Source organism: Phascolarctos cinereus, unplaced genomic scaffold (genome assembly GCF_003287225.1).
Source record: "Phascolarctos cinereus isolate Bilbo 61053 unplaced genomic scaffold, phaCin_HiC Scaffold_3;HRSCAF=262, whole genome shotgun sequence".
NCBI lineage: Eukaryota > Metazoa > Chordata > Mammalia > Diprotodontia > Phascolarctidae > Phascolarctos > Phascolarctos cinereus.
In genome coordinates this window covers 69,850,943-69,878,731 of record NW_027555736.1, presented here as the reverse complement: position 1 = coordinate 69,878,731, position 27,789 = coordinate 69,850,943, and the positions used below count along the sequence as shown (strand labels likewise).

Genomic DNA, 27,789 nt, shown 5'->3' with positions numbered 1-27,789 from the left:
TAGGGCAGTGACTGGCCCACTGTAGATACTTTGTAAATGTTGAATCAAATGGATTTGAGAACTCTGACACTGCCTCTTGGAATCATGGGATCAGAAATTTGGAGATGGAAGAGACAGTCTTTCAAGGTCACCTCACTCAGACTCAACCCCCCCCCCCAACCCCTGAGCATTGTACAGTTGAAGAGATTGAGGCTCCATTGGCTTGTTAGTGGCAGAGCCAGCATTTGACCCCACGTCCACTGACTACAAAACCAGGGCTTCTCTCTCTGTACCACTCAGCCTAAGACCTCATTTAGGAGGCTCAAATCCATAACTCAAATAGTTGGTCTGTTTATCAGTTAACAAGCATTTAATAAACAATTACTAAGTGCTAGGCATAGTGATAAGTGCTGGGGATACAAAGAAAGGTAAAAGCATAGCCCTCAAGAAGCCTACACTTTAATGGGAGGGACAACACTCAAATATCTATATATACACAAAATACCTAAATATGTAATATTATATGCATATGTGCACTTGTATATACTTGTAATAACACATGTACATGAATGTGTGTATGTGTATATATATGTATATATTCACATGCATATTAACATACACACATATTCATACATTTGTTATTGTTCAGTCATTTCAGTTGTGTCTGATTCTCCATAACCCCCATTTTGGGATTTTTTTTAGCAAAGATACTGGAATAGTTGATCATTTCCTTCTCCAGCTCATTCCATAGATGAGGAAAGTGAGGCAAACAGTGTCAAGTGACTTGCCCAAAGTCACACGACTAGTAAGTGTTTGAGGCCGGATTTGTACTCATGAAGATGAGTTTTCCTGAGTCCAAGCCCAGTACTCCATTCACTGTGCCACCTAGCTACCATAAACACATAATTATCTAGATTGGACTAGATGAACTCTTTAGAGTCTTTTCCAACTCTAAGATTCTATAATTCCCAAATCAAAACCAAATGACTCCATCATTCAGGATCAAATTAAATATATGTTGAATATGATCTAAGAGGTAAAGCAATAGCAGTGGGAAAGACTAAGAAAAGCTTCCTGTAGAAAGTGGGATTTAAGTTGAGGCTTAAAGGAATTCAAAGAAAGCAGGAGGTAGAGATGGGGAGGGAAAGTATTCCTGCAGTGGGTGTAGCAAGTGAAAAGACTATAATTGGTAAGTGCAGTGCCCTGTGTGGGGGACATCAAATAGGTCAGTGTGACTGAATCTTAGGATATGTGGAGGACAGTAGGGGTCAGCTTGGGAAGGACTTTAAATACCAAACAGAGGATTTTATTTTATTTTTCCTAGCAGTAATAGGCAGCCACTGGAGTTTAATGACATGACCAGACCTCCCCTTGAGGAAAATAATTTTGACAGCTGGGTGGAGGATGGATTGGAATGGGGTACCATGTATTTACTGCATTGCTCTAAATATTTAGCTTTGGAATATCTTTTGAGAACTAATCTAACCGCAGCCCATTCTTCCGGGTCTCCTCAATGGTGGCAAATTGTTATCCCCTGAGAGTGAATTTTACCCATGAAACAGCGATTCAGAGAAAGCTCTGTTGCATAAGATAGTGAGGAAGAAGGATCAAATTCTGGGGCCATTTTGGGTGAATGGCTCACAAAGTAGCCTTGAACAAGGAGATCAAGAACAGGAGGTGCAATCTTAGTCCTTAGAGCTAGAATCAGCATTGTTGCCTTCTTGGAACACATGGGAAACTTCAAAGGTCATGTAACTTCTTAGGGGTCACCCAGAAAACCCAGGAGAGAATTCAATCATCATTATTTGCTCTGCCTGGATCAAGAAGATGAAATCAGTGAGTGGAATTTGCAGGGAGGCAGATCTCAGTTCAGTACAAAGAAAAACTTTCCAGCTTAGAGCTGCCCTGGAATGGAATAGGTTACTTTGCGGGGAAATGAGTTCCCTGCCAGTGGAAGCTTTCAAGAGAAGTTGGTTCGCCACTTATCAGAGATGTCACCAGAAAGTCAGAGTGAAAGAGTGAAAGGAACTAGAACTGCAGTGCCCAAACCTGGGATCAGACCCCAGCTCTGCCACCTGCTAGTTGAGTGATTTCTGGGCCAAATCGCCTAAACTCTCTAAGCCTCATTTGTCTTATGGGTAAAATAGGGATAGCAGTTTTTCTATCTCCATCACAGGATTTTTTAAGGAACAAGCTTTGCAAACTATAAAACAGTATATAAATGTGACCCATTATGTTGTTGGGGAAGGACTCCAACAAAATTGAATGAAATATGAAGTAGGCTGCCAATTTTAAAGTGTTATCTAAGTGCTAGCTATCATTCTCACCATCATCATCATCATCATCATCTTCATCCTGAATTGGGTGAGAAGTTGGATCAGGTGACCTCTCTAAGGTCTTTTCCAACGCTAAGATTCCATAATTCCTAAGGCAAAACCAAACTGCTCCATCATTCGGAATCAAATTAAATATTTGTAAGGCAGTTAACACAATGCTTGGCATACAGTAGGCACGAAATAAATGTTTACTCCCTCCCCACCTTCATTCGTGGAGGCAGGGCTCATATACGGAATGAAGGCCAAAAAGAAATGTCTGTGACAAGCATTTGAAGGGTTAAGAAACTTTGATCGATCAGTTTGACTTGTGACCAGTCCACACGCTTCCAGAGATCAGCATGCTTTCATGTCATATGCCCAGATGTTATGTAGTCAGCTGGTCAGATGCCAGATCATTTACTCCCATCAATTCATCTGCAATTGTGACTGCTGATGTCTCGGTTCATAAACAAGCTTCACTTCTCTGTCAAAGGCATTAGGTATTAAGGACCTCTAAATATACAGCTCCCCTCACTTCCCCAACCTTACCCCCACGTCCCCACTTTTCAGGGTAAGGGAGATCTCTTCGGGTGATGGTGCACTTTCCAAAAGAAAGCAGTCATCTGTAACTCTATTGTTGTTCTTGTCTTACAGCCAAAAATCACGGAGGAAAGCTTAACATATGCTGAGCTGGAGCTGATTAAACCCCACCAGGCATCCAAGGGCCTCCCCACCAGCACGGTCTATGCCCAGATCCTCTTTGAGGAGAACAAGTTGTAAACCTGCCTCCCAGCATCTGCCTCCCAGGGCTTTTCTCAACGTCCTATTTAATACTCATCAGGCCCGTTATTTATGAAACCTCAGAAACAAAGTCCTTGTTTTTGTACTTTGTACTTTTACACTTCTGAGTTGTTCCCCAGTAGCATCCCCAGGGCTTAAAGGAGGCACAGAATTGGCTCCTGACAAAGAGACAGGAGCCCCAGCCCTCAGGCTTTTCTCTAAGGGAATCCGTGACAGATCTGTCAACTTTTTGTTCTTTCTTTCTTTCTTTCTTTCTTTCTTTCTTTCTTTCTTTCTTTCTTTCTTTCTTTCTTTCTTTCTTTCTTTCTTTCTTTCTTTCTTTCTTTCTTTCTTCCTTCCTTCCTTCCTTCCTTCCTTCTTCCTTCCTTCCTTCCTTCCTTCCTTCCTTCCTTCTTTCCTTCTTTCATTTTTCTGAATCAGGATGTTATCTTACTCCTCAAATTCTGGGGGCAATAGAGAAGATTCTTCTGCTCAGCCAGACCCCCTGATATCTTCCTTTTTCCCAGGACTTTGTTTTAAACCTAGAGAATGTATTTTTTACTCTTCCTGTACTGATGATATCAAACCTATAACATATAGCTAGAGGAAATGCCATTATAGTGCAAAGTATATGATGGTAGCTATGTCATAATTGGTTTTCAAAGAACCAGAATCACGTGGATAGAGCACCTAGAAGCTAAAAATCCATTTTGTAAGCATCTTTTTGTTTTGACTGCTTAATAATTCCCTTGATTCCAAGACCCCAAGGACTCAAGTGGATAAACCCCTGGGCTGGGGGGGGTGGGCTTGGGGTGGGGTAGGTTTCATTCCCAAACTGACTGTGAACTTTGGCTTTTCTTGGTGCTTCTATTTTTCTATATGCAAAATGGAAATGAAGCAGCACATTATGGCAGATAGAAAGCAGGCCTTGGAGTCAGGAAGACCTGAATTCAATTCTGGCTCATACACACACTAGCTAGCTGTGTTATCTTGGACAAATCACTTTCACTTCTGAACGCCCCCAGGCAACTCTCAAAGACTTTAAGTTACAGGAGAGTTGCTGATCTGCATTGGTGGAGACAATTTTCATACCTGGAGATCCCTACACTGATGGGATCATAGTTTTGGATACTCCCTGCCCCAATCCCAATCCACGATGTGGAGATATTGGTATAGGTATAGGGACTGGAACCCCTTGGCTGAGACAGTCTATGTGAGTATACAATGTAACTATTTGTTAGCTATGCCCCTCAACATAAGTCATCACTGCCATTTTCTCTTGCCACTTTGGGGCATGCTTCCCTTTTCAGCTGTGGAGCACAGTCAACATTGATTGGGGTTATAAACTGAAATATGTAATATGTAAAGTTCCTCTGACCATTTCCCTTAATCAAAAGGACACGATACTGAAACCACCCTAGCCAAGCTGTCTTAGAGAAGTACTTCACCAAGTGCTGAAGGGGTGTCTGGACCTGACACCAACATCCTTTTTTACACAGAAAGGAGAAAGAACACAGATCTGTGACTTGCTAATCAGATCCAAGATTTTTCACAGGAGAAGGATCCCTTTGCATAAACTGACTTCCTAATGTGACCTTTTTCTGATGCATTTGTTTGTTGTGAGGGATTGTAGAATGAACATTGTACAAGTTTGGGGATGGGAGCTACATCATGGAACATGTATATAATGTAAATAATATATTTTAAACATTTTCCTCTGGGATCTGGTCCTTACTCTTTCCCTCATTAGCCTAGTAGCCAGGGAAAGGAAAATGGCCCTATTCTTTGACCTATCTACCATATAAAGCCCTTGTGAGAATAAAATGAAAATGGAAAATATGAAATTTGAAGGAACTGAGAATGGTTAGCTTAGAAAAGAGATGACTGAGGGGTGGCATGATAGCCACCTTCAAGTATTTGAAGGGCTGTCATATGCAGGCAGCACTTAATTTGTTTTATTTGGCCTCAAAGGGCAAAACCAGGAGCCGTGGGTGGAGGACATGGACAACAATTTAAGTTTTATACCAGAAACAAAAAAAATAAAACAAAAACAACTTTCTGACTATTTAAGCTTTCCACACATGGATTGCCTGAAGAACTGATGTGTTCCCCTGCCTTATATCAGAGACTAAACGAACACCTGTAAGTTGTGCTATAGTAAGGATGTATATTATTCCCCGGTTTGACTAGATAACTCTGCATTCTCTTTGAATTCTCCAATTCTGAGATTCAATCAATTTCTAGCTAAACAGAAGATACTCTGATGTTCACCTCCCCTGTCCACACTCAGGTAAAGTAAAATATTCAATAAAAATGGTCCCACATTGCGTGGTTATCTTCAGAATCACCATTTCCTCCTCAACAAGGCAAGTTGAAGCCAGCGCTTCACATCTTTCCTCATCAGGAAAGAAAAATAAAAGGTCAAATGGTTATCAGAGAAGTGTGGGAATGGTGGCCAGGTAAATGAGGTGATTGGGAGTTTGATAGAAGATGTCAGAAACAGCTGAGTTTAACCTTGGAAGTGTAAAGAGAAGAATCAAAGGAATGCTAGGAAACAAGGAGAAAGACCAGCTGAAGTTCATTGAAATTAGTTAGTATGCATTTGTAATGAATCAGGTATAAAGAGCTGATTTTGATATAACCTAGCAGACAAGTGTTTTATAATCACAGTACTAAAAACTCTCCGTGGCATTCCTTCATTTATATAAGCATTCAGACACCTTTTGGGCTTCCCAATGTCTTTGAAGAAACAAAACAATTCTTTAGGACTGCACTATGAGGTTGGATTCAATTTGCTGTCACTATATAGAAGTCATCTCCCTTAAAAAAAGTGAAGGGTTTGCAGCCATGTGCGAAGTTTTAGATAAGGAACTTGAAAGCTATATTAACATTTCTAATCCCTTGAAAAACTGTCTCATTTATATAACCCTTTGCATTTTTCCAATATTTATGAACCTTGATTATAGTTAATTTCATTTTATAAATAGGGAACTGATCACATAATTCAGAGGAGTTAATTCTTAAGTGTTTAATAAAAGAAGTTGGTCTAGAAAATTAAAAGCTACAGATCACCTTAAAGCATCATTTAAACTATAAGGTTCAGCCTCCAGCAATAGGTGTTAGCAAGAAAAAGTGAAAATAAATTATGAATTGAATGAATGAAAGAAAAAGCATTTTTAAGCACAGTGTCAGGAACTGTACTAAGCATCAGGGGTGCTTACACAAGAATACAAGAAAGCAAGAGTTTACATTGTAATTGAGTAAGTTAACACAGAGAAGAGCACCAGAGCTAGAAAGGGGAAGAGGGTAATTTGGGCAGGAAAGGGTAAATAACATTGTCGTGTAATTTTTAAATGGCCAGAAAATGACATGCTTGGTTCCAAGCAAGATAAGGGGGATACTCACCTAGCACAGCCAAAGATTTCAGGGGACAGAGTCTACGTGGTTCTGGTGGGAAAAGTTGAGAAAGATAGTCAAAGGGGGAGGGAGCATTGTCTGAAAATGGCTAGAAAGTGATGTGGAGGCTTGGTCTGGGCAACATTTAATGAAAGTACACATATGAGAAGCCAGGGGCAGGTTCCAGGTGGTTCCATTGGGAGAGGAGTGAGGAGGATGATATGGTCTGGAAATACCTAGAAAAAATCATAGAAACAACAAATGATTATTTGAAAAATAATGACAGTGATGAGACAGTATCAACTATTCAAATGAGATTATATATATAGATATATAAAACTTTGAAAACTTTAAAGCCCCATATGCATGTATATACACACATATACATATGTATATGTGCATATGTATATATACATATATACATGTATAATGCACATATGTGTATACATGTGTATGTGTGTATATATATATATATATATATATATATATATATATACGTATACTACCTAATGTTATACCATTTCTGATATTCAGCTAAAATAGTGCTTAGAGGAAAAATGATCTCCCTGAAAACATATATTAATAAAATAGGAAAATAAAAGATTAATGAAGTAAATGTGTAATTTAAAAATAACTCAAAAGACAACAAGAAACCCAAAATAAATACAAAAGGGGAAATCTTGAAAATTAGAGGAAAATAGATAAATTGAAAAACAAGAAAATTATGAGGAGAAAATCAAAAGGCCAAAATTTAAAAAAAAAAGCAAAGGCAATCATAAAATAGAGAACTAATTATCACAAACTACAACACAGAGTTATGTTCTAATGAAACTAGGAATTTAAAAGAAATATCGAGTTAACACACACATATGTAATATTTAATATTCAGATCACTATAATTTGATTTGGAAAATGCATACAAGTTAATTAAAGAAAATGAGATTAAATAAGCCATAAAAGAACTACCCAAAGCTACGGGGGCTAACGTGCAATGAGGAGGAAGCTGATGCAGATGGATTTACTTGTGACTTCTTTCCAATGTTAAAAAGCAATTGACACTTAACAAAATTAAGATCAAAAACTGAGAAAGAAAGCATGCTACCAAACTCTTTTATAATAAAAATATAGTCTTAATACTTGAACCAGGAAAGGATAAAGCAAAGAAAGAATTACAGAATAAATATCACTAATGGATATTAATGCAAAAATTTATATCCAAGAAATTATTTTTTAATACAAAGTCACATTTATAGTCAGTATACAAAGATGTTTCAACATGAGAAAAAAACTTTACATGGTCATATTAAAAATGAAAGCAATCATTTAAAAAATTTCATTATGTCTATAGTCAAAAGCTGACATTATTTGCAGTAATGAAGCACTAGATATTTTCCCAATATAGAGAGTAGAAAAGAAAGAACCACCTCCCTCCCCACTATTAGGTGGCATACTTCTAAAAGTGTTAGTGGCAGCAATAAGACCAATGGAATAAATTAAAGGAATAAGCATTGGTGAAGAGGAGACAGAATTATTCCTGTTTATTTTCTAACATCATGGTTTACTTAGAAAACCCCAAAGAATTAGCAAATAAACAAATGAAATGGTAGAATAAAAATGGAATCCACAAATCATCAGGATTTCTATATACCAAAAATAAAATTCAAGAAGAAATAATTAAGGAATGATAACAAATGCATAAAGATCTGTTAGTCAATCTTTAAAGACACACTTAAAACACATACATTTGATTATAAAATATTCTTTATTTTTATTAATTTATTTATTTTTAGTTTTCAACATTCACTTTTAATAAGATTTTGAGTTCTAAATTTCTCCCCTTGCTCCCCAACTCCTCCCCAATGCAACAAGCAAATTCATATAGTTTATACATGTACAATCATGTTAAACATATTTCTACATTAGTCATATTGTGAAAGAAGAATCAAAACAAAAGGAAAAAACCTTGAGAAAGAAAAAACAAAAAACAACAAAAAAAGAGAAAATAGTATGATTTGATCTGCATTCAGACTCTACAATTCTTTCTCTGGATATGGATAGCATTTTCCACTATGAGTCTTTTGGAATTGTCTTAGATCATTTGTTGCTTTGCTCAGAAGAGCTAAGTGTAGCAAAGTCAGTCATCACACAATGTTGTTGTTGCTATGTACAGTGATCTCCTGGTTCTGTTTACTTTACTCAGCATCAGTTCATGCAAGTCTTTCCAGGTTTTTCTAAAGTCCATCTGCTCATAATTTCTTAAGGAATAATAGTGTTCCATTATATTCATATACCACAACTCATTCAGCCATTCCCCAATTGATGGGTATCCCCTCATTTTCCAATTCTTTGCCACCACAAAAAGAATTGCTATAAATATTTTTGTACATGTGGGTCCTTTTCCATTTTTCCCATTTTTTATTTTTTTAATTAATTTATTTTTAGTCTTCAATAATCACATCCATAAGCTTTTGAGCTTTAAATTTTCTCTCCCTCCCTCCCAAAGACAGCATGCAATCTGATATAGGTTCTACATATACATTCCTATTAACAAGTTCTCACATTAGTCATGTTGTAAAGAAGAATTAGAACCAAAAGGAGGAGCCATGAGAAAGAAGAAACAAAACAAAACAACAAAAAAAGATCAAATGGTATGCTTTGATCTGCATTCAAACTCGATAGTACTTTCTCTGGATGTAGGTAGCATTTTCCACCATGAGAATTTTGGAGATGTTTCAGATCCTTGCATTGCTGAGAAGAGCTAAGTCTGTCAAAGTTGGTCATCGCACAGTGTTGCTGTTACTGTGTACAATGTTCTCCTGGTTCTGCTCACTTCACTCAGCATCAGTTCATACTAGTCTTCCAGGTTTTTCTAAATTCCACTTCCTCATCATTTCTTATAGCACACTCATATTACATTACATTCATATACCACAACTTGTTCAGCAATTCCCCAATTGATGGGCATCCTCTCAATTTCCAATTCTTTGCCACCACAAAAGGAGCTGCTATGAATATTTTTGTACATGTGAATCCTTTTCCCATTTGTATGATTTCTTTGGGATATAGACCTAGAAGTGATATTGCTGGGTCAAAGGGTATGCGCGTTTTTATAGCTTTTTGGGCATAGTTTCAAATTGCTCTCCCAAATGTTTGGATCAGTTCACAACTCCACCAACAATGCATGTGTTCTAATTTTCCCACATCTTCTCCAATATTTATCATTTTCTTGTTTTGTCATGTTAACCAATCTGATAGGTGTGATGTGGTACCTCAGAGTTGTTTTGATTTGCGTTTCTCTAATCAATAGTGATTTATAGATAGCTTTAATTTCTTTATCTGAAAACTGCCTGTTCATATCCTTTGACCATTTATCAATTAGGGAATGACCTTTTCCCATTTTGGAATATAGACCTAGGAGTGGTATTGCTGGATCAAAGTGTATGCACAATTTTATAGCACTTTGGGCATAGTTCCAAATTGTTCTCCAGAATGGTTGGATCAGTTCACAACTCTACCAATAATACATTAGTGTTCCAATTTCCCCACATCTTCTCCAATATTTATCATTTTCCTGTTTTGTCATGTTAACCAATCTGATAGGTGTGATGTGGTACCTCAGAGTTGTTTCAATTTGCATTTCTCTAATCAATAGTGATTTAGAGCATAAGATATTTTTAAAGAAATAAAAATGACAAATATTTGAAGGGTAAGTTATTGCTTATGATTGGACTGCACTAGTGGAATAAAAGTGATTGTATCTAAATTAATTTACAGATTTAGTATTATAAGAATCAACCTACTAAATGAGTTATTTATGGAGCTTAACAATTAAAAAAACTTACTTGGAGAGATAAAAGGACTCTCAAGAGAAATGATGAAAAATGAGAACAAAAGGGTAATAGTACTAAGAGATCTCAATTTATACTAATCATCAAAACTATTTGATATTTGTAAAAAAAATAGAAAAGTAGATCAGTAGATAGTCTAGTTAAGCAACAATCAGGATCAAATGAGATATTTTTTAAGTGTTTAACATAGTGCCCGACACATAGTAGGTGTTTAACAAATGTTTGTTCCCCTTGCTTAATGATTCCTGAAGTGAACTATCAATTGCACAAACAATAATCAACTCCCTTTCCATCTTTCTGAATCTTCCTTTCTTTTTAGTCCTAAAATGTGCTATGATTCTAGAATGGAGACAGGAAACATAGCTTTCTTAATAGCTATGACCACAATTTCCAGAGGAGACAATGTGATCTTAAGTCTGTATTCATAGGAGCAAAGTGCTAAGCATCAGGGATATTTATGCAGGTCTATGCAAGTGGCAGTCCCCCAGTCCTCTGTCCTGGTCATGTCACACCTGGAGAATAATATAAAATTCTAGGGACCATCTATCTTGAAGCCTCTTGAACCAGGAGCAACGAGTGTAAATTGAAAAGAGGCAATTTCAGACTTGATGAGAGGGAAAACTTCCTAATCATTATAACTAGCCATCAATCCATTTGCAAGTATTTATTAAGCACCTACTGTGTGCAAGGTGCTGCGGTAGGTGTCCGGGATCAAGTACAAAGAATGGAACGATCTTTACTCATAGGAACTTATAAATACATATCAAAATACACAGAGCAAAAATAGGGAATAACTGGGGAAGTCATGGGTTTCCCCTAGCTGAATGTCTTCAAGCAAAGGCTAGTTGACCGCTTGCCTGACATGGAGAAGATGGGATCCCTTTTCAGGTCTGAGTTGGACTAGACAGATGGTCTCCTAGATCCCTTCTAACTTTGTGACTCAATGAGTTTCTAATGCAGGGAGGGTCTTAACCATGTTTTATATCTTGGACCCCTTTGGCATCTGGCGAAGTCTCTGAACCCTTTCTCAGAATGTTTTCAAATACATAAAATGAAATATATGGGATTGCAAAGGAAACTAATAGTATTGAAACATAGTTATCAAAATAAATTTTAAGTTCGCAGACCCTAGGGTAAGAACGCTCGCTATAAAGCCAACAACACAGAAGATTAAAGTGAGTATTTTATTTTGTAAGTGAAGGAATGAGTTTCCTCACTGTGGTGAATGAGGACAGATCAAAAGATACAAAGAGTTAAGGAACACTTTAATTATCGAAAGTGAGCATCACCATCAAAGCTGTAGAAAAATATATTACCCTTCTATAAAATATTGGGAAAATCTATAAGAGGAAATAGCCCCATTAGAAAAACAGCATACTGTTGGTGAACCCCAATCCCTCCTTGTTGGGAGTCCCCATTGACAGCACTTTATGTGGCCAGTTTGCAGTCTAGTTCTCTAAGAACCCACACAAGCTTTGCTGTCACGTTCCCCTTCCCTTGTTTTCTGGGCGCACCATTGCAAAAGATTTTACTCCCATGAGGTGCTTTCTAACGGAAGGAAATTCAGGCAGCTTTACGGATGCGAGCCCTATAATAACACCTGGGAAAACTTCCACAAACCTGGAAAGCTGCTGGGAAGTAGATCTTACGCTGAATAATTCTTCCTCCCCGTGCTTCCTTACCAAGACATAACGATAGAGTAATTTTTTTTAATATATAAAGCAATTTGTTTTAAAAAGAAGGTATAAACTAAGGCTTTGTATTTATTGCTTCTCAAGATCTTTCTGAGGTTTTTGTCTCAATTGACAGTAAGAGCAGAGAATTTTTCTCTATGGAGCTCAAATGACTTTAGAGGCATTATGTCATTAGTTCTCACCACTTTCTTATGAAGCAAAAAAAAAAAAAGCTATAGGTTAGGGAAACTTGTCCCTCAGTGGTGGCTTTATACAGTGGCAACTAGATTCTTGGCTCACGCTTTGTTAGGCATGTGGTCCCTTCACCCAGCCGAGGTATGTAGAGGGGACCTTAGGGGTCTATAGTATAGCTCCTTTATTTTCCATATAGGGTGAGAATACTCCCCTCTCCCCTAGGAAGCCATCAGAATAACTTAAAACATCAGGTTATAAGTCCTCTGTGGGTCCACATTCACTTAGACTCATAGCTCATGAGCCCTGGACAACAAGTTAATGTTGTTTTATTTCTATCTTCATTGTCTAGTACAGAGTACTACGTACAAAGGCAGCTAGGGGGCACCATAGTGCATAGAGGCTAGGCCCATGAGTTCAAATCTGCTCTCAGATGCTTAGTAGCTATGTACTGAGCACCGTCTAGGCCTATAGGGCCTATAGCAAACTATAAGACTTCATTCTTGTCCTTGAGTAGCTTACTATATTTTTATAGGCCTAGGTTTGTCTGAGGTAATACTCATTGCATCCTGGGTCATTGCTAGTCACCTTGACTTATGTCTTGTCACCGGAGTTTGATGACCCTAGAAGAGATTGAGGCTGACAATTGTGTGCAGCTCTGCCTCACCTAAATCCAATTCAAGGCATCATCCTAGTGATGTCTTTGATCCTTTTTGAGAAGGAAGGAGCACCACCACTGCCATCACAACAACCACCCTGGGCAAGTCACTCAGCCTCTATTTGCCTCAGTTTCTTCAACTGTAAAATGAAGATAATCATTTTCAGAGTTCTTTCAGAGTTGTGAAGACCAGAGGAGATATCTGTAAAGTGCTTAGCAGTGTCTGATACCTAGTAGGTGCTTAATAAACACTTGTTTTCTCTTTCCTCTAGAACGATGTCTACCATGTGACAGTCACTTTATTGTTAAATGAATGAATATCTAGGGTGCAATGGCTAGAAAACCTTTCTCTGATAAGGCCAGGCTGATAGCTCTTTAATCATAGCCATCAATCTCAGCTAATAAAAGCTAGACAGAATGCTCCCTAAGTTTAATTATTTCCTTTTTAACCATTATATTTGGAGGCAGATCCCAGTTGTTTGTCCCAGACAATTATCTTGTTTATGGTAAGACATTCCCCTAATCCTCTCTGATTTAGTACGCAAATGAATTTGAACCAAAATAAAGCAATGAGGCAAGGTCATTGTTTTCCATACACTGTGTATACTTACCTTCATTTCACATATCATCCTGGTCCATGAAATTGTACACCTCTCCATTAGACTATAAGCTCCTGGAGGGCAGGAACTGTCTTCTGCTTCTTTTTGTATCCACAGCAGTCGCACAGTGCTTGGCACATAGTAGGTGTTTAATGCTGATTGAGTGATTGGCGCAGTCCCTCATCACCTTGTACCTGGACTATTGTAGTAGTGTGATGGCTGGCCTCTCCGACTCCAGTTCATATTATATTCTGACATCTAAGGGGGACACACTCCACCCTTACCCGTCCTCCTCCCATTCAAGAAACTCCAGGAGCTCCTTATTACCTTTAAGATGAAATGTAAAGCTATCTCTTTGGCCTCCAGAGTCTTTCGTTACCTGCCTTCCTCACTCTTCCAGTCCTCTTCAACCTCTCTCCCGTGGTTTTAGTTATTCAGTGACTCCGGGACAAGGCACTTCACCCCCTTCACTTGTAGTTTCCTTCTGTGCATAAAACATGGCAGTTAGATGAGACAGTGGGTAGTGTGCTGGGCCTAGAGTCAGGAAGACCCAAGTTCAGCCTTGCCTTAGACAGTTACTCTGTGACCAGGCAAGTCGCTTAATCCTCTATCTGCCTCTGCTTCCTCAACTGTGCAATGGGGATAATAATAGTGTCTAATTCCCAGGGTGGTTGTGAAGTTCAGATGAGATATTTATATTACACTTAGTATAGTGCCTGGTACATAGTAGGTACTTAATAAATGCTCATTTCCTTCCTTCCTCCCTTCCTTCCTTCCTTCCTTCCTTCCTTCCTTCCTTCCTTCCTTCCTTCCTTCCTTCCTTCTTTCTTTCCTTCTTTCCCTTCCTTCCCTTAGCTCATAACAGAAACAAAGCTAGATTCTGCCATATATAACAGTGCCCTGGTATAATGAAAAGCATGCTGGATTTGGGGTCAGAGGCCATGGGTTTGAAGCCTGGCTTTGATATTTGTGGGACATTCCACCTCTTTGAATCTCAGTCTCTCACTTATAAAATGAGATAGTTTTGGGATTAATTGGCCTCTCAGAGTCTTTCCAACTCAAAATCTATAATCCTACATTCTAAACAATAGACTAGGGATGGGAAACCTCATGTACCTGGAGGCCTCTTGTGGACCAGAGTGAGAGCCAGTGATCTAGAATATGCTGCCTGTCTTATAACCCAAATGGCATCATTTTTTCCCCTGCTGGTTCCCTGGGAGACGGCCTCATGTGACTAGTTCTGGCTCCAGATGCCAAGAGGGACATTTGGACGTCTCTTGCCTCACTGGCGGGGATGAAGATTCCCCTGCAGATGCATGAAGCACAAATGGTTTCAGCTCATTTCCTCCCGGCTGCCCTGGGCTTTGGGACAGATGAAGAAATAAGTCAGGAGGGAACAGGCAGGTCTAAGCTGCAAAGCGGACAGAGCAGATGATGCCAGGGGAGTGCAGCCCATTCTTCCAAGTACCCTTGAAATCTCCAGGAAAAATAAAAATAATGAGAAAATCTGTTTGAAGGCATTCCCAAGGTTTTAAGGATTTCAGAACTGAGAAGAAAAACCTATGTACCTACCCTAATTCACTGTGAAGTTTGTATTCATAGGACTATACAACCAGAAATTTAGAGCTAGAAGGAAAGGGGAAGGGAAATAGTACCTACTATGTGTCAGGAGCTGGGCTAAGCAATTTTACAAATATTATCTCATTTGATCTTCACAACAACCTTTTGAGGTAGGTGTTATTCCCCATTTTATAGTTAAAGAAACTGAGGCAGACCGAGGTTAAGTGGCTATCATTTCACAGAAACTACTCTCTCCAAACTTAGTAATGATCCAAAATGATGCAGCTGACAAATCCAACAGCCTTTTCTTAATCCTCATTCTTCTTGACCTCTGTAGACTCTCCCACTGCCTATCACTTTTTCCTCCTTGATTCACTCTATGTTTCAGGATACCACTCTTTTCTGGTGCTCCTCCTACCTATATGATCATTCCTTCTTTGTTTCCTTTGCTGGAGTCTCCTCCAGATCATGCCCTCTAACCATAGGTATCCTGCAAAATTCTGTCCTAGGCCCTCTTGTCTTCTCCCTCTACACTACTATACTTAGTGGTTTCATCAGCTTCTAGTGATTTAATTACCATTTCTATGCGGAGTATTCTCAAATCTACTTTTCCTGCCCCAATCTCTCTTCTGATCTGCAATCTCACATCTCCTTTCAGATATCTCAAACTGGATGCCCAGTAGACATCTTAAAATGAATATGTCCAAAATAGATCTCATTATCTTTCCCCTCAAACCTTCTCTGCCTCCTGCCTTCCCTATGGCTGTGGAGGACAACACCATCCTCCCAGTCCCTTAGGCTCATAACCTAAGGATCATCCAGGACTTCTCACCCTCTCCATCCTCATATCCAATGGATTCCCAAATCTTGTCAATTTCATCTTTGCAACATCTCTCAAATACATGTCCCATTCTCTCCTTTAACACGGCCACCGCTCTGGTGCATGCCCTCATCGCCTCATGCTTGGATGACTGCAACAAGCTGCTGGTGGGTCTGCCTGCCTCAAGTCTCTTTCTGGACCAGACCCTCATGTCAACCCATCTTCATTCAGCCACTATAGTGTTTTTCCTAAAGAGCAGGTCCAATCATGTCACCTCCCTACTCAGCAAGCTCCAATGGCCCCCTATTGTCTCCTGGATCAAATCCAAAATCCTTTGTTTGGCATTCAAAGCCATTCATAACCTGCCTCTTCCCCCCCCCTTTTTTTTTTTAACCTTTCCAGGCTCCTAAAACCTTACTCTCCACCACATACTATTTGATCCAGTGACATTGACCTCCTGACCCATGAACAAGACCCTCTAGGCTCCTGATATTTTCTCTGGCTATCCCCACAGTTGGAACCCTCCACCATTCCAACTATTAACCTCCTAAGCTTCCTTTAAGTCTCAACTAAAGGCCCACTTTTTACAGGAAGCCTTCTCTCTTATTCTTGAGCCTTCCTTCTGTTAGTTGTTTAGCATTTATCCAGTATATATTTATTTGTGTGGTATCTCCACCACCAGATTATAAACTCCTTGTTGGCTGGGACTGTCTTTTGCCTCTTTTTTGTGCCCAGTTATGCTTGGTGCATAATAGGCACTTAATGTATGTCCATTGATTGATTGCCTAGTCAGTGCCTAAGGCCATATTTGAGCTCAGGTTTTCTTGACTCCAGACGCAGTGCTCCATCTGCTGTAACGCCAGCTGCCTCTGACTTTAGGGACTTGAGAGATCACCTCTTCTTTATAGGTGGAAACTGAGACCTTGGGGGGCAGCATGGTATAGTGTAAAGAGTGAGAAGCTTACTAGCTGTGTGACCCTGGGCAAGTCACTTAACCCCAGTTGCCTAAAAACAAACAAACAAAAAAAGAGTGAGAGGATCTGTGTTCAAATTCTGCTTCTGATAGTTACTACTTTTGCAAAGTTAGGTAAGTCATGTAATATTATTGGGCCTCGATTTCCTCATCTATAAGATAAGGAGGTAGGTCTAGAGAGCCTTGAAAGTTCCTTCTGACTCTAGATGTATGATCTTAAGAGGTAGAATTCTTTGAAGGGATTAATTTTGGATCCAGGGAAATTACTTAATATCTATGTTTCATGGACACTAGGCCAAACTGGGCCACGGGTGGTCAATTTTTTTTAATCCAAAGAATCATTGTCTCTTTATGTGTCAGGAGATTTAGAAAAGATTTTGAGCACCTAACTCATTAGTGTGGAGGGGAGGAGCAAGGGGTTGAGTGGAGCTGTTTCCCCCTCTTCCTGCTGTCATTGATCCAAAGATGCCCAGGTCCCTTCCAGAAGCTCTCTAAGGTTCACATCCGCTTAAGTGTCCACTTGTCAACTGTTAATGTGCTGCATCCTCTGGTTTTAAATAGAATTAGAGATGTTTACAGCTTTGGTTAAATGCACCTGGTTCTTCCACATTAAACTTTATTACAAGAGCCCTCCATCAGCAAACAGGAGAAAATGCCTTTAGTGGCAGGGAATGTGTGGGCGTCCTGACTGCTGCTCAAGAAACAGGCATTTTATTATGCGCTATTACTGGTTTCTCATTGGCAGATGTGGGTGGAATGCCTTTATTTTTTATTTGTCTTGGAGGTTCCAGTGTGTTGCACCTTGGAGCCCCACTCCTCAGGCAGGGTGCCAGTCTCCCTGGCTAGCCTGGATGTAAGTAATGTTGTGAAATAGGCTTGCCCTGTCAGCTGTGGTATACATATTAGTAAGAGCACTGAATTTACTTTCAAAAATACATCTTTACTGATAACTTTTTTAAAAAAAATTACTTACATTTCTCACGGTTTTATTCCCTCCACTCTCTCCCAGAGGGCCATCTCTTAGCAAAAAGACAAAAAAGAGAGAAAGAAAAAAAATTCTATAAAATCAACCTATACACACAAATATATACACACGTATACATATACTTATAAATGTATGTATATAGTCTGACATTACATGTAGCATCCCACATCCAGAGTCCCCCTACTTCCAAAGAAAGCAGAGGAAGATGTCTTACTATGTCTTCTCTTTGGGGCATTTTTTATCCCCCCTCCATCCTCCTCCAAAAGCAGGGGCAAACTCTCCCATGTACATACACTGTCTGTGGGAGGAGTCAAGCTTGAATAAGGTACTATTATGTAGATTCAAAGTTTCCAAAGCATTATGCATATATTTTCTCTTTTGATCATCACAATTATCCTTTAAGGCAGAGAGTACAGGTATTATTATCAGGGAAACTCAGGATCAGAAAGATAGGGTGACTTGACCTTGGTCACACAGTTAGTAAGTGTTAGAGGCAGGATTTGAATCCAGGTCTGCCACTCTGTCCACTATGATATCCACTGGCCTCTTGACTACTCTCTTAGCTCCGCTTCTTTACTATATGTCCAGCCTTGGGCAAGTCACTAAAACAACCTGTCTGGGCTCTGCTTTCTCTTCTGTAAAATGAAGAGTTGAATTAGATGGACTTTAAGGTCCCTTCCTCCTATGATCCTCTGATGTTAACTTTCAGAATTTCTTCTCCCCTCTCCAGGTTCCTAGGGCAGCTGCCAACACTAAGGCAGCTTTGATTACTAACAATTAATTGGACAGTTTGAATCCTTCACTCAAAGATTCAAGTGGACTTGTGATCGCATCAGTTAGGGAGATTCACTCAACAGGGCAGATCTCAGCCTATCTTTTTTTTTTTTAAAGGCAGTTGGGGTTAAGTGACTTGCCCAAGGTCACACAGCTAGTAAGTGTCAAGTGCTTGGTCTGAGGCCAGATTTGAACTCAGGTACTCCTGACTTCAGGGCCGGTGCTCTATCCACTGCGCCACCTAGCTGCCCCAAGATCTCAGCCTATCTGGGTCAGCCTATCCTATGCAGCTCTCATCCATCTTCTTTCAAGAGTTCACTATAGGGCATCACCCGATATGGTGAACTTCTCTGAACTTGTCTCTGAACTGAAACTGCTCTTTTTGAAGATACCAAATGTCTAATTGCCAAATCTGATAGTCTTTGATCAGTCTTCATTCCTCACAATTTAGCTGATGCATTTGGCACTGTTGACTACCTTCACCCTCCTGAATAGTATTTCCTCTCTGGTTTTTTGTGATACCGATCTCCTTCCCTCTTCCTTCTTGTCTGGATGCTCAGTCTTTGTCTCCTTTGCTGGATCTGAATAACATCCTCTAACTATGGCTATCCTCCAAGGCTCTATCCTGGGCCCTCTCTTCTCTCTACTCTCTCTTCTTTCTCTTCTTCTCTTTTCTGATCTCATTAACTTCCTTGTGTTCAATTTTTAATTTTTTGTGGATGACTACTCATACATCTGTATGTCCAGCTCCCATCTCTCCCCTGAGTTTCAGCATCATTAGTTGCCTATTGGACATTTCAAACTAGATGTCCTTGAGCCATCTAGAAATCAATATGTCCCAAATAGAACCCATTATTATTCTCCCCAAACCATCACCCTTACATCTTTTCTTATTTCTATTAAAGGTGCCAACCTTCATTGGCAGAGATCTCCCTCAGCTGGGAGTTCAGTGTTCTAATGAAATTACAGAATGGTGACCCTATCCCTATGTATGGAAATGATGGTATATAGGGCAAAATAAAAATCCATTTCTGCTCTGATTGGATCCCCTAAGCTTCCTTTCAGTTCTACATCATATGCTTCTATATCTAGTCTCACTGGAAGAGGGTAGAGTATCAGGATAGCTATCGTAGGCAAGAGGATTGACACAGTCTATGGGAGAAATACTACAGGGTTTGAGGTGGATGGAAAAAACTCTACTGTCAATTCCACTATAGACTAAGTTTGCTTTTTGCTTTTTTCTGGGTAAGAGGACACAGCAGTAGGCCAGCAACTGGACACTCTGCTGAGTGGCCTGATGGAATATTTTCCAAGACTATTTAGAATCTGTTCCATTCTGCTCTAACTCAATAGAAATTACGTATGCAAACTCTTTCAAAGGGGGTATTGATAAGGAAATAACCAAATTAAAAGTTATCATTGGTAAACTAGAAGCTGAAGTAATTAAAGGTTGGGTCAGATAAATCAAGCAATGGCACTTTTGATTTTAAAAAGCCCATCAGGTCAGATAAATTGGGAAATATTAATTTTGCAGTAGTCACAGGATCACATATTTAGGACTGAAAGGAAGCAGAGAGACCATCAGATCCAACCTCCTTATGTAACGTAGGAGGAAACTGAGGCCCAAAGAATTGAAGTGACTTGCATGGCCGAGATCACACAGGGAATTGGTGTTGAAGGTAGGATTGGAACCCACATGTTCCCTGACTCTTTACAAGCCTGGCACATCTACTATCTACTACATCCCCTTGTCTCCATGTGATCATGGGGCATGGATGGCCTGGCATCTCCAAAAAGTTTAAAAAATCCTCTATCATTCTGAGACCCACAAGAAAAAGCATTGCATCCCAAAGGAAGGAATCAAGAATTGCCTGGTCTCTCATGTTGATTAAACAGCATCTGGGGAACCGTGCCTTGTCCTGGCTGCCTAGAGACAAAATGGACTGGGGAGATTTGGAGGGAGCAGAGAGAAAGGAGACAAAATGATTCAGTGGAGGGGGGGGAGGGAGGGAGAGAGGGAAGGATTTATGGGAAGAGGTTGAAAGAGCCCAAACTGGCCAGTTTGGTAAAGTAGTGATTGAAGCTGGCTGCTTTGTGAGAGCAGGCTGCGGTGTATTTCAAATATGTTAGTGTTCAAAGAGGGGAAAGGATCATTTAACCAAGCACCAGGGGGTGGAACTTGAATAAGTGGGTGTAATTAAGGGATTGAGGGTGTTTAACAAAGAAATCTTCTTGCACACTTAAAGTTATTAGATTCTCGAATCTGCCAACAATGTGGAGAGTTGCGCTGCTTGGGAGGGAACTCAGTGGCCATGGTTACTTTTGTCCAATGATTTTTAAAGCTTTATTGAGCATGGGAGTTTCAAAGACCCAAACAAATGCCCACAGAGCTAAATAACACTTGTAAGGCAGCAGTTCTCAAACTTTTGGGACTCAGGATTCCCTTATACTTTAAAAATTATTGAGGAACCCAAAGAGTTTTTATGTGAATTATATTTATCAATATTTACTGTATTAGAAATAAAAATGCCATGGTATTATTATGGAACTACTTTTGATCCTGAAAACTTTCTGAAAGAATCTTGAGGGTCCCCAAGAGTCCCTGGACCACAGTTTGAGAATCACCACTGTAGGGAGTGTTGATCAAGGGAGTTCCCCAGATCAATTCCACAAACATTTTCCCTCTACAGAGTAGGGGTTCTTAATTTGGGATTTGTAAACTCGGAGTGTTTAAGGTTTTGAGAACTATACTTTATAATACTATGCATTGTATTTTATGTATTTAAAACATTAATTTGACAAGAGGTCCACACTGCCAAACATTAAGAACCTCTGCTCTAGACTGTGTTGGAGGGACAAAGTCAACTTCCGAGGAGTTTAAAGTAGTGTGGGCTGCCCCTCAAGGTGAATTGGTTGGTTTAGACTTCTAAGGAGAGAGAGGAAGAAAGTAAAGTGAAGAGAAAGAAGGGGGAAGTAGGGGGAAAAGAGGAGAGAAAGAAGGAGGGGAGAGACAGGAAAGGAGAAAGAGAAAGTGAGAGACACACAGATGGACAGACAGAGACAGAGAGAACTAATATACTAACAAACTAGTATACTCATCTAAGAAGTTCTAAAACTTCAGGAACCCCACCTGAGAGATCACAGTAACATTAAAGCACAGCTCCAGAGATTTTTGTGACATCAGAAACCAATTATTTAAGCCCTCTCATTTCACATAAGAGGACAGTAAGGTGCAAAATGGTTAAGTGACTTTTCCGAAGTCCCATAGGTAGTAAGGGTTACAGGTGGGATCTGGCTGCAGCTCCTCAGATTCCAGCCAGTCCTTTGGTTTTACAGACCTTATGAAGGTACTATATCTCTCCTGATAGTTTTGAATTTCAGTTGGAAATAGCTGAAGCTTCAGAATCACACTTTTGTCCACAAATCTATCCATACTAACCTGGAGCCATCCTTCATTAGGAACACCTTTCCCTTCAGCTTGAGCAGCTCTAGACCTCTTCCCAAACCCCATTCCCTAAGGGGCATACACAGACTGGAGGGGTCCCTCCAGGGAAGCCTTCTCTTCCAGACCATAAAAGACAAGACTTAGCTCCCCTAGACCCATTGCCTAGCATTCTGATCCTAGGAAAAGGAAAGACACATGCTCAGAACACAGGAGCAAAGCAGGCTTCACCATATAATTCATCCTGGAAAAGTCCTCACCCAGGTTCCCCAGTGCTCTTCAGAAGAATCTGAAGCACATAAAGCAATGGAGACCATTGAACATTCATGATGGCCTTAGAATGTCCCTCATGATACTTTGGACACATGTCCTTAGCTCAATGCCTGGCACACAGGAGTCACTTAAACACTTTTTGACTTGACTTAAAGACATATTCAGGCCTACATAACCTTTCACTTGTACTTTGCCTAATTAGTATCGCTGCTTTAATTATTTCCCCTCTCCAAGCCATCCTTCATACAGCTGCCAAAGCCACTTTTTCTAAAGCACAGGACTATGGCAGTCCCTTACTAAATAAATTCCACTGGCTCCAAGACCAAATAAAAACTCCTATATTCAGCATTTAAAACTCTTCACAGCCAGGCCCCAGCTTGCCTTTTCAGCTTTATTACACATTACTTCTAGTCTCACACTCTCTGGTCCAAGCCAAACTGGCCTTCTTACTGTTCCTTAGATACAACACCGCATCTCCCACCTCCATGCACCTAGCCCTCAGGTCTGTCTCTCAGAATCCCTAGTTTCCTTCAGAGCTCAGCTCAAGGAGAATCTTTGGCATGAAACCTTTCCTGATCCCCTCTTCTCACCCCAGCTATTTCTTTTGAAATGCTAAGTATTTTGTTTCATGCATTTAAAAATGACTGCCTGAGAAGTTCATAAGGGGTTCCCTTACCAAAATTATCTCTTCTTCATATATATCCTACACATACAAATACATATGTGTGTATGTACACATATGCATGTGTACACACATACATATATGTATGTGTGTATATATGTATGTGTGTATGTGTGTGTACATATATATACATATATGTATGTATATATATGTATATATATACATATATATACATATATATACATATATATCTTGAGGGCACTGACTATTTTCTGTCTTTTGTCCTCAATACCTAGCACAATGCTTGGCATATATTAGATGTTTAATGAGTATTTGTTGTCTGATCGATTGATTGATTGATTGATTGACACAGAGCAATTGAGTTCTGGGATGGAGACAGAAGTCAGTTGGGACTTTCATGGCTCTGAAGCAATATGGCTATTAGTGTGAGATTCCTAGCAGCTTTCCTTTCTGTATGTATCAATGTGTCCTATTAGAGCATCTCTTGTTCTAGAAAGGCAGTCAGGAGGTTTCATCCTAAATAGGTGTTCTTGTGACGTTTTGTACCTACAGATGGGTTATCAGTTGTTCCAAGTTTCTGGAAGTTTGGTCTAGGACAGGGGCGGGGAACCTGTAGCCTCAAGGCCACGTGGCTTTCTAGGTCCCTGGGTTTGGCGTTTTGACTGAGTCCAAGTTTTACAGAACAAAACTTTTTATTAAGGGGATTTGTTTTGTGAAGTTTGGATGCAGTCGAAGGGCCGCACTTGAGGACCTAGAGGGCCACATGTGGCTTTGAGGCCGAATGTTCTCCACCTCTGGTCTAGGATGATTTCTTGCCTCAAACACAGCAAGCTGAATCCGATACTGTTCTCCAAGACCATTCTTATCCCCTTAGGACATATCTCAAAGGGGCCAGAGACTTCAAAATCTTACTCAGAACCACAGCTCTACAAATAATTCCCGAGAGAAGCTGTAGAGAAAACCAGATCAGATAATCAGCACAAAGAAGCTTCCTGTGGTGGGTTTTATGGGCACTAAAGCATGGCCACTTCCAAATGAAAAGGGACGTCTCCTCTGGCATGTCTTAATCTGTGGGTATGGGTAGCCATTCATATATTTGGAAGGTGTACCCTTACTGATGTGAGTTCCTCCTCATTTCAAATTTGGGCTGTAATATTTAATGCACAAGTCACTTACATTCAGTTTCATCATCTGTATAACATGGCTAATAATACTTTCTCTACTACTACACAAAATTGGGAATAAAATGATTTTTAAAACTGAGAACACTATATCAATCAATTGACAAGCATTTGCTAAATGTTTATCATGAGCTAGGCACTATACCAAGCCCTGGGAATGCAAAGACAAAAGTGAAAGTTTCCTGCCTGCAAAGAGCTTACATTTAATGGAAGAGACATCATACACTCATAGTTTATTACTTATGTGACCTTGGGCAAACGATGACCTTTCTGACTCTTAGTTCCCTCCTCTATAAGATGAAAGGATTAGACTAGATGGCTTCTAAGATCTTTTTCACCTCTAAATCTACAATCTTATGATTCTCTGGTTCTTGTATGTGAGCACCAGAGTTCAAATTTAGACTCAATTTCACTTTAAATCAAGTGGGCAATTTTTGTGATCCTATGTCATGACTGTATCCAAACTCCAAATGTCTGTTTTCTCTCTGGATGTTCCTGTGGCTTAAATTTCATTTTAAAAAATCTCTTGATTCTGAGAATGACTGTGTAGGACAGGATCGTGATTTAGGACTCTCTTGGTCTAGATAAACCCAGTCTTTTGTGGCTTAAATTAAACTCTCCTTTCCTCCAAAGGCATATGGTTTCTGGATATGTAAGTTACTGGGGACTGATGATGACTTCCCTAACCTAACAGCCTATGTGCTGTTCAAACTAATTCAACAAGAGTCCATTAAATATTTATTATGTGCAAGAGGCTGTGTTTTATACTAGCCAATAGGATACAGAGATGAAAATGACAGTTCACAACTTCAAAGAGCTTACAGTTTAATGCTTAGGGATAGAACGTGTACACACATAGGAACACACACATACACATATGTGTATATACATACATGTACACATTCGGGTATATTTGTGAGTCATACATATAATATAATATATATACATATGCATATACATATATATGTGTGTATAAATGTGTATACACAGACAAATAAGTATGGTACACAGAGGAAAAAAATAGGGATAAAGGAGTGCTAAGCAAATATGTGCTGGGTTATGGGAAATCTGAGGATAGGAAGATCACAACCAGCTGAGGGTGGATCAAGGTAGCTTCATGGAGAAGTGGGCTTCTAAATTAGATCTTGAAAGAAGGAAAAGTTTATTGGAATGTTCATTTGATCTATGGTAGGGAGCCCAGCAGAGAATGGTTAAAGAAATACCTGTAGGGCAAGAGAGAGAGAAGATACAGAGATAATACGAGAGAAGAAATGATGATAATATAATTTTAGCAAATCTGGGAAAACTTTGTGACTTGGCAGCATGAGCTGATGCATTCTTTGAAGTCATTCGAAGCACTAACAAGAAGCCTTTATGCCTGGAGCTGTGGGAGGTGAGTCCTTATGGAAAATCTCTAAGTACTCATAGACTTCAGGGGTCAGTACGTATAGAGGCTTGCCTCGGCATAAATGCTCCCATGACTCTTGCCCTCGCTCCATTTGTTGTGGTTTGTTGATTCTAAGTTCTTACTCATGCCCAGCCTTGAGATCAGGTGGCTGACTTGGGTAGACAATACTAAGAACTGGGCAGGGAAACAATAGATATGAAATTTGGCATTGAAATACTTTCTCATGAGATAATGAGGATCTTTAGCTGCTTAGAGTGTTTGTTATCAATTAGCACTTGTAGATCATTTCTCATGGTACAATGCCGTTTTCTATATAATCTTGTAACCTCTGAAAATAAACCAGTCTTATGAGAATCAATCTCAGACTCGCCTAGCCCGACTTTTCTTTCTCCAGTTCCCCTTCCCCTTTTTCTCCACCACTCTGTCGCACATCACGCCAGCTGCCAAGGTGCACAAAATTCATCTCAGTGGAGGGTGGACGTTAAGAGGGACAGGATAGAACTTCACCCCAGCCTTCTGTCTGTAGCTTCCTATTTTTAACTAATTTTTTTAAACTATTATCGCTGATGAGATGCTAAGTTCTGTTATTTCTCTGTTGATGAATGTGCAATTTCTAATAGCACCCTCAAAATTTCAAAATAAAAGGAATTTTTAAAAGTTTCAAAAGTAGGATCAAATAAATAACTTCAGCATCCTATAAATTTTTGTGCCCTGGGACAAAGCCTTATTGTCCCACTCTAGTTCTGGCTCTGGTGTGGTTTGATTTCTTAGGCATTTCTTCTCTCTCTAGTAGGAATAGAAGTGAGATCTTCAAATCTGTTATTCAGACCCAAACATTACAGAATTCCTTCAGCTCAGGGAAGACATTGCGCTATATTTATCCCTTCAGTAGCCGCCCTCTACTAGTTTCCATCAAACACCAGCCTAACAAAACAAGTTTGTCTAACAGTTTGTGTAATTGAAGCTCTGTGGCAGTGTGCATGTAGGTGTGGGCATGTGGGGGAGGATTGACTTTGGTGAAAACATGTGTATTGGTGTACACAGCCTTAAGGACAAACCGCATACACCCACAACAGGCCTTGGATTGCACTGAACTGAGAGAAGACGAGTCAGTATTGAGAAGGAAAATTCAGGGCAAAGAAGTCCATGAAAAGCATCAAGATGATGACATCATATTGGAGATGGAGACCTTGAAGGCACGTTGGAGGTCTTTTTGTCCAACCCCCTTCATTTTACAAATGAATAAACTGACCACTAGAAGATGATGTGACTAGCCCAAAGTCACATAAGTTGGAAGAGGCAGAGCTGTGAATTAAACTCAGGTCCTGTTCAGGGTTCTTTCCCCGGAACAATAGTGCTCGCCAACAGAGAACTTCCCTGCCCTCAACACTACTGCGGCCTTCAGAAGAGCTTAAATAGGCACTGACATCATCTCAGTATTATGGGTTGCCAAAAAGACCACACCACATGAACACCCTGACTTCCTTTGTTGTTTCAAAGGCTTGTGTGGGTTGTGTCTGGTATCACACACGTCTTTTACCATGAACACTTCTGGCTCCCAGCCGCTCTCTGCCCCAGGGAGTGTTTACGGACTACATAACAAACAGGAAGAGATTCTTCAGTCATTTTCTTTGTTTCCTCCTGAGAAACACTATTTATCCTAATGAGGGGGATGGTAGAGACACCAAAGTGTCCTCAGAATGAAACCTCAAGCTCTGGAGCTTGTCTTTACTTCAGGTTTAACTCACAGGGTCAAGAGGCACCCATGGGTTCCCCATATTATTGGTATATCCACCAACACTCCTGTTTTCTGTCCTGGGATACCATAGACTTCCATGTTGGGTAAACAAACAGTTATCTCTTTTGTGATAGGGAGTCACTGAGAACCACAGAGGCAAGGGTCAAGAAGGAGTACTTTTTTTTATTCTACTCAGTTAGTTTTATTTCCATATAAAATGTATTCACTTACTGGGGTCATAGGCACCATCCTAGATCTAGAGCTCGATTCTGGAAGAGCCCAGCTAGCATAGGAATTAAAATTGGCAACTTCTGTTCTCAAGTTTATAGAGGGAATATCATCAGAAAGATAATGCAACATATTCCAAAGATCTAAGAAGTCTATATGAAGAATATATACTTGAAACATATCTGCATTCTGGGGTAATAAGCTCCAGGAGCATAGTGCCCATTGGTAAAGTGGTACTTCTTTCATTCTTCTCAATTTGCTCAAAGGGACCCTTCTTATTTTGGTATTCTGATTCAATTTGTTATTTAAAATATTTATTAAGCA

General features: G+C 39.7%; 1 protein-coding gene across 4 annotated transcripts in view; it reads left to right on the top strand.

Moving 5' to 3' along the window:
* The window catches only part of VSTM4 (V-set and transmembrane domain containing 4), a 161,706-nt gene that overhangs the window by 117,597 nt on the left and 16,320 nt on the right, over nucleotides 1-27,789 (top strand). The window contains exon 9 of one of the 4 annotated variants that reach the window (XR_013485216.1): nucleotides 2,949-3,036. The exons of 1 other annotated variant lie outside the window; for it this stretch is intronic. Coding sequence is in view for 1 of the 3 variants with exons in the window: in XM_020997079.2 (XP_020852738.1) it covers nucleotides 2,949-3,074 (126 nt within the window). In the remaining 2 variants the exon portion in view is untranslated. Of the gene's footprint in view, nucleotides 1-2,948; nucleotides 5,138-27,789 lie in introns of those variants that run through there. 2 more of the 4 variants (XR_013485215.1, XM_020997079.2) reach the window with 2 other exon arrangements.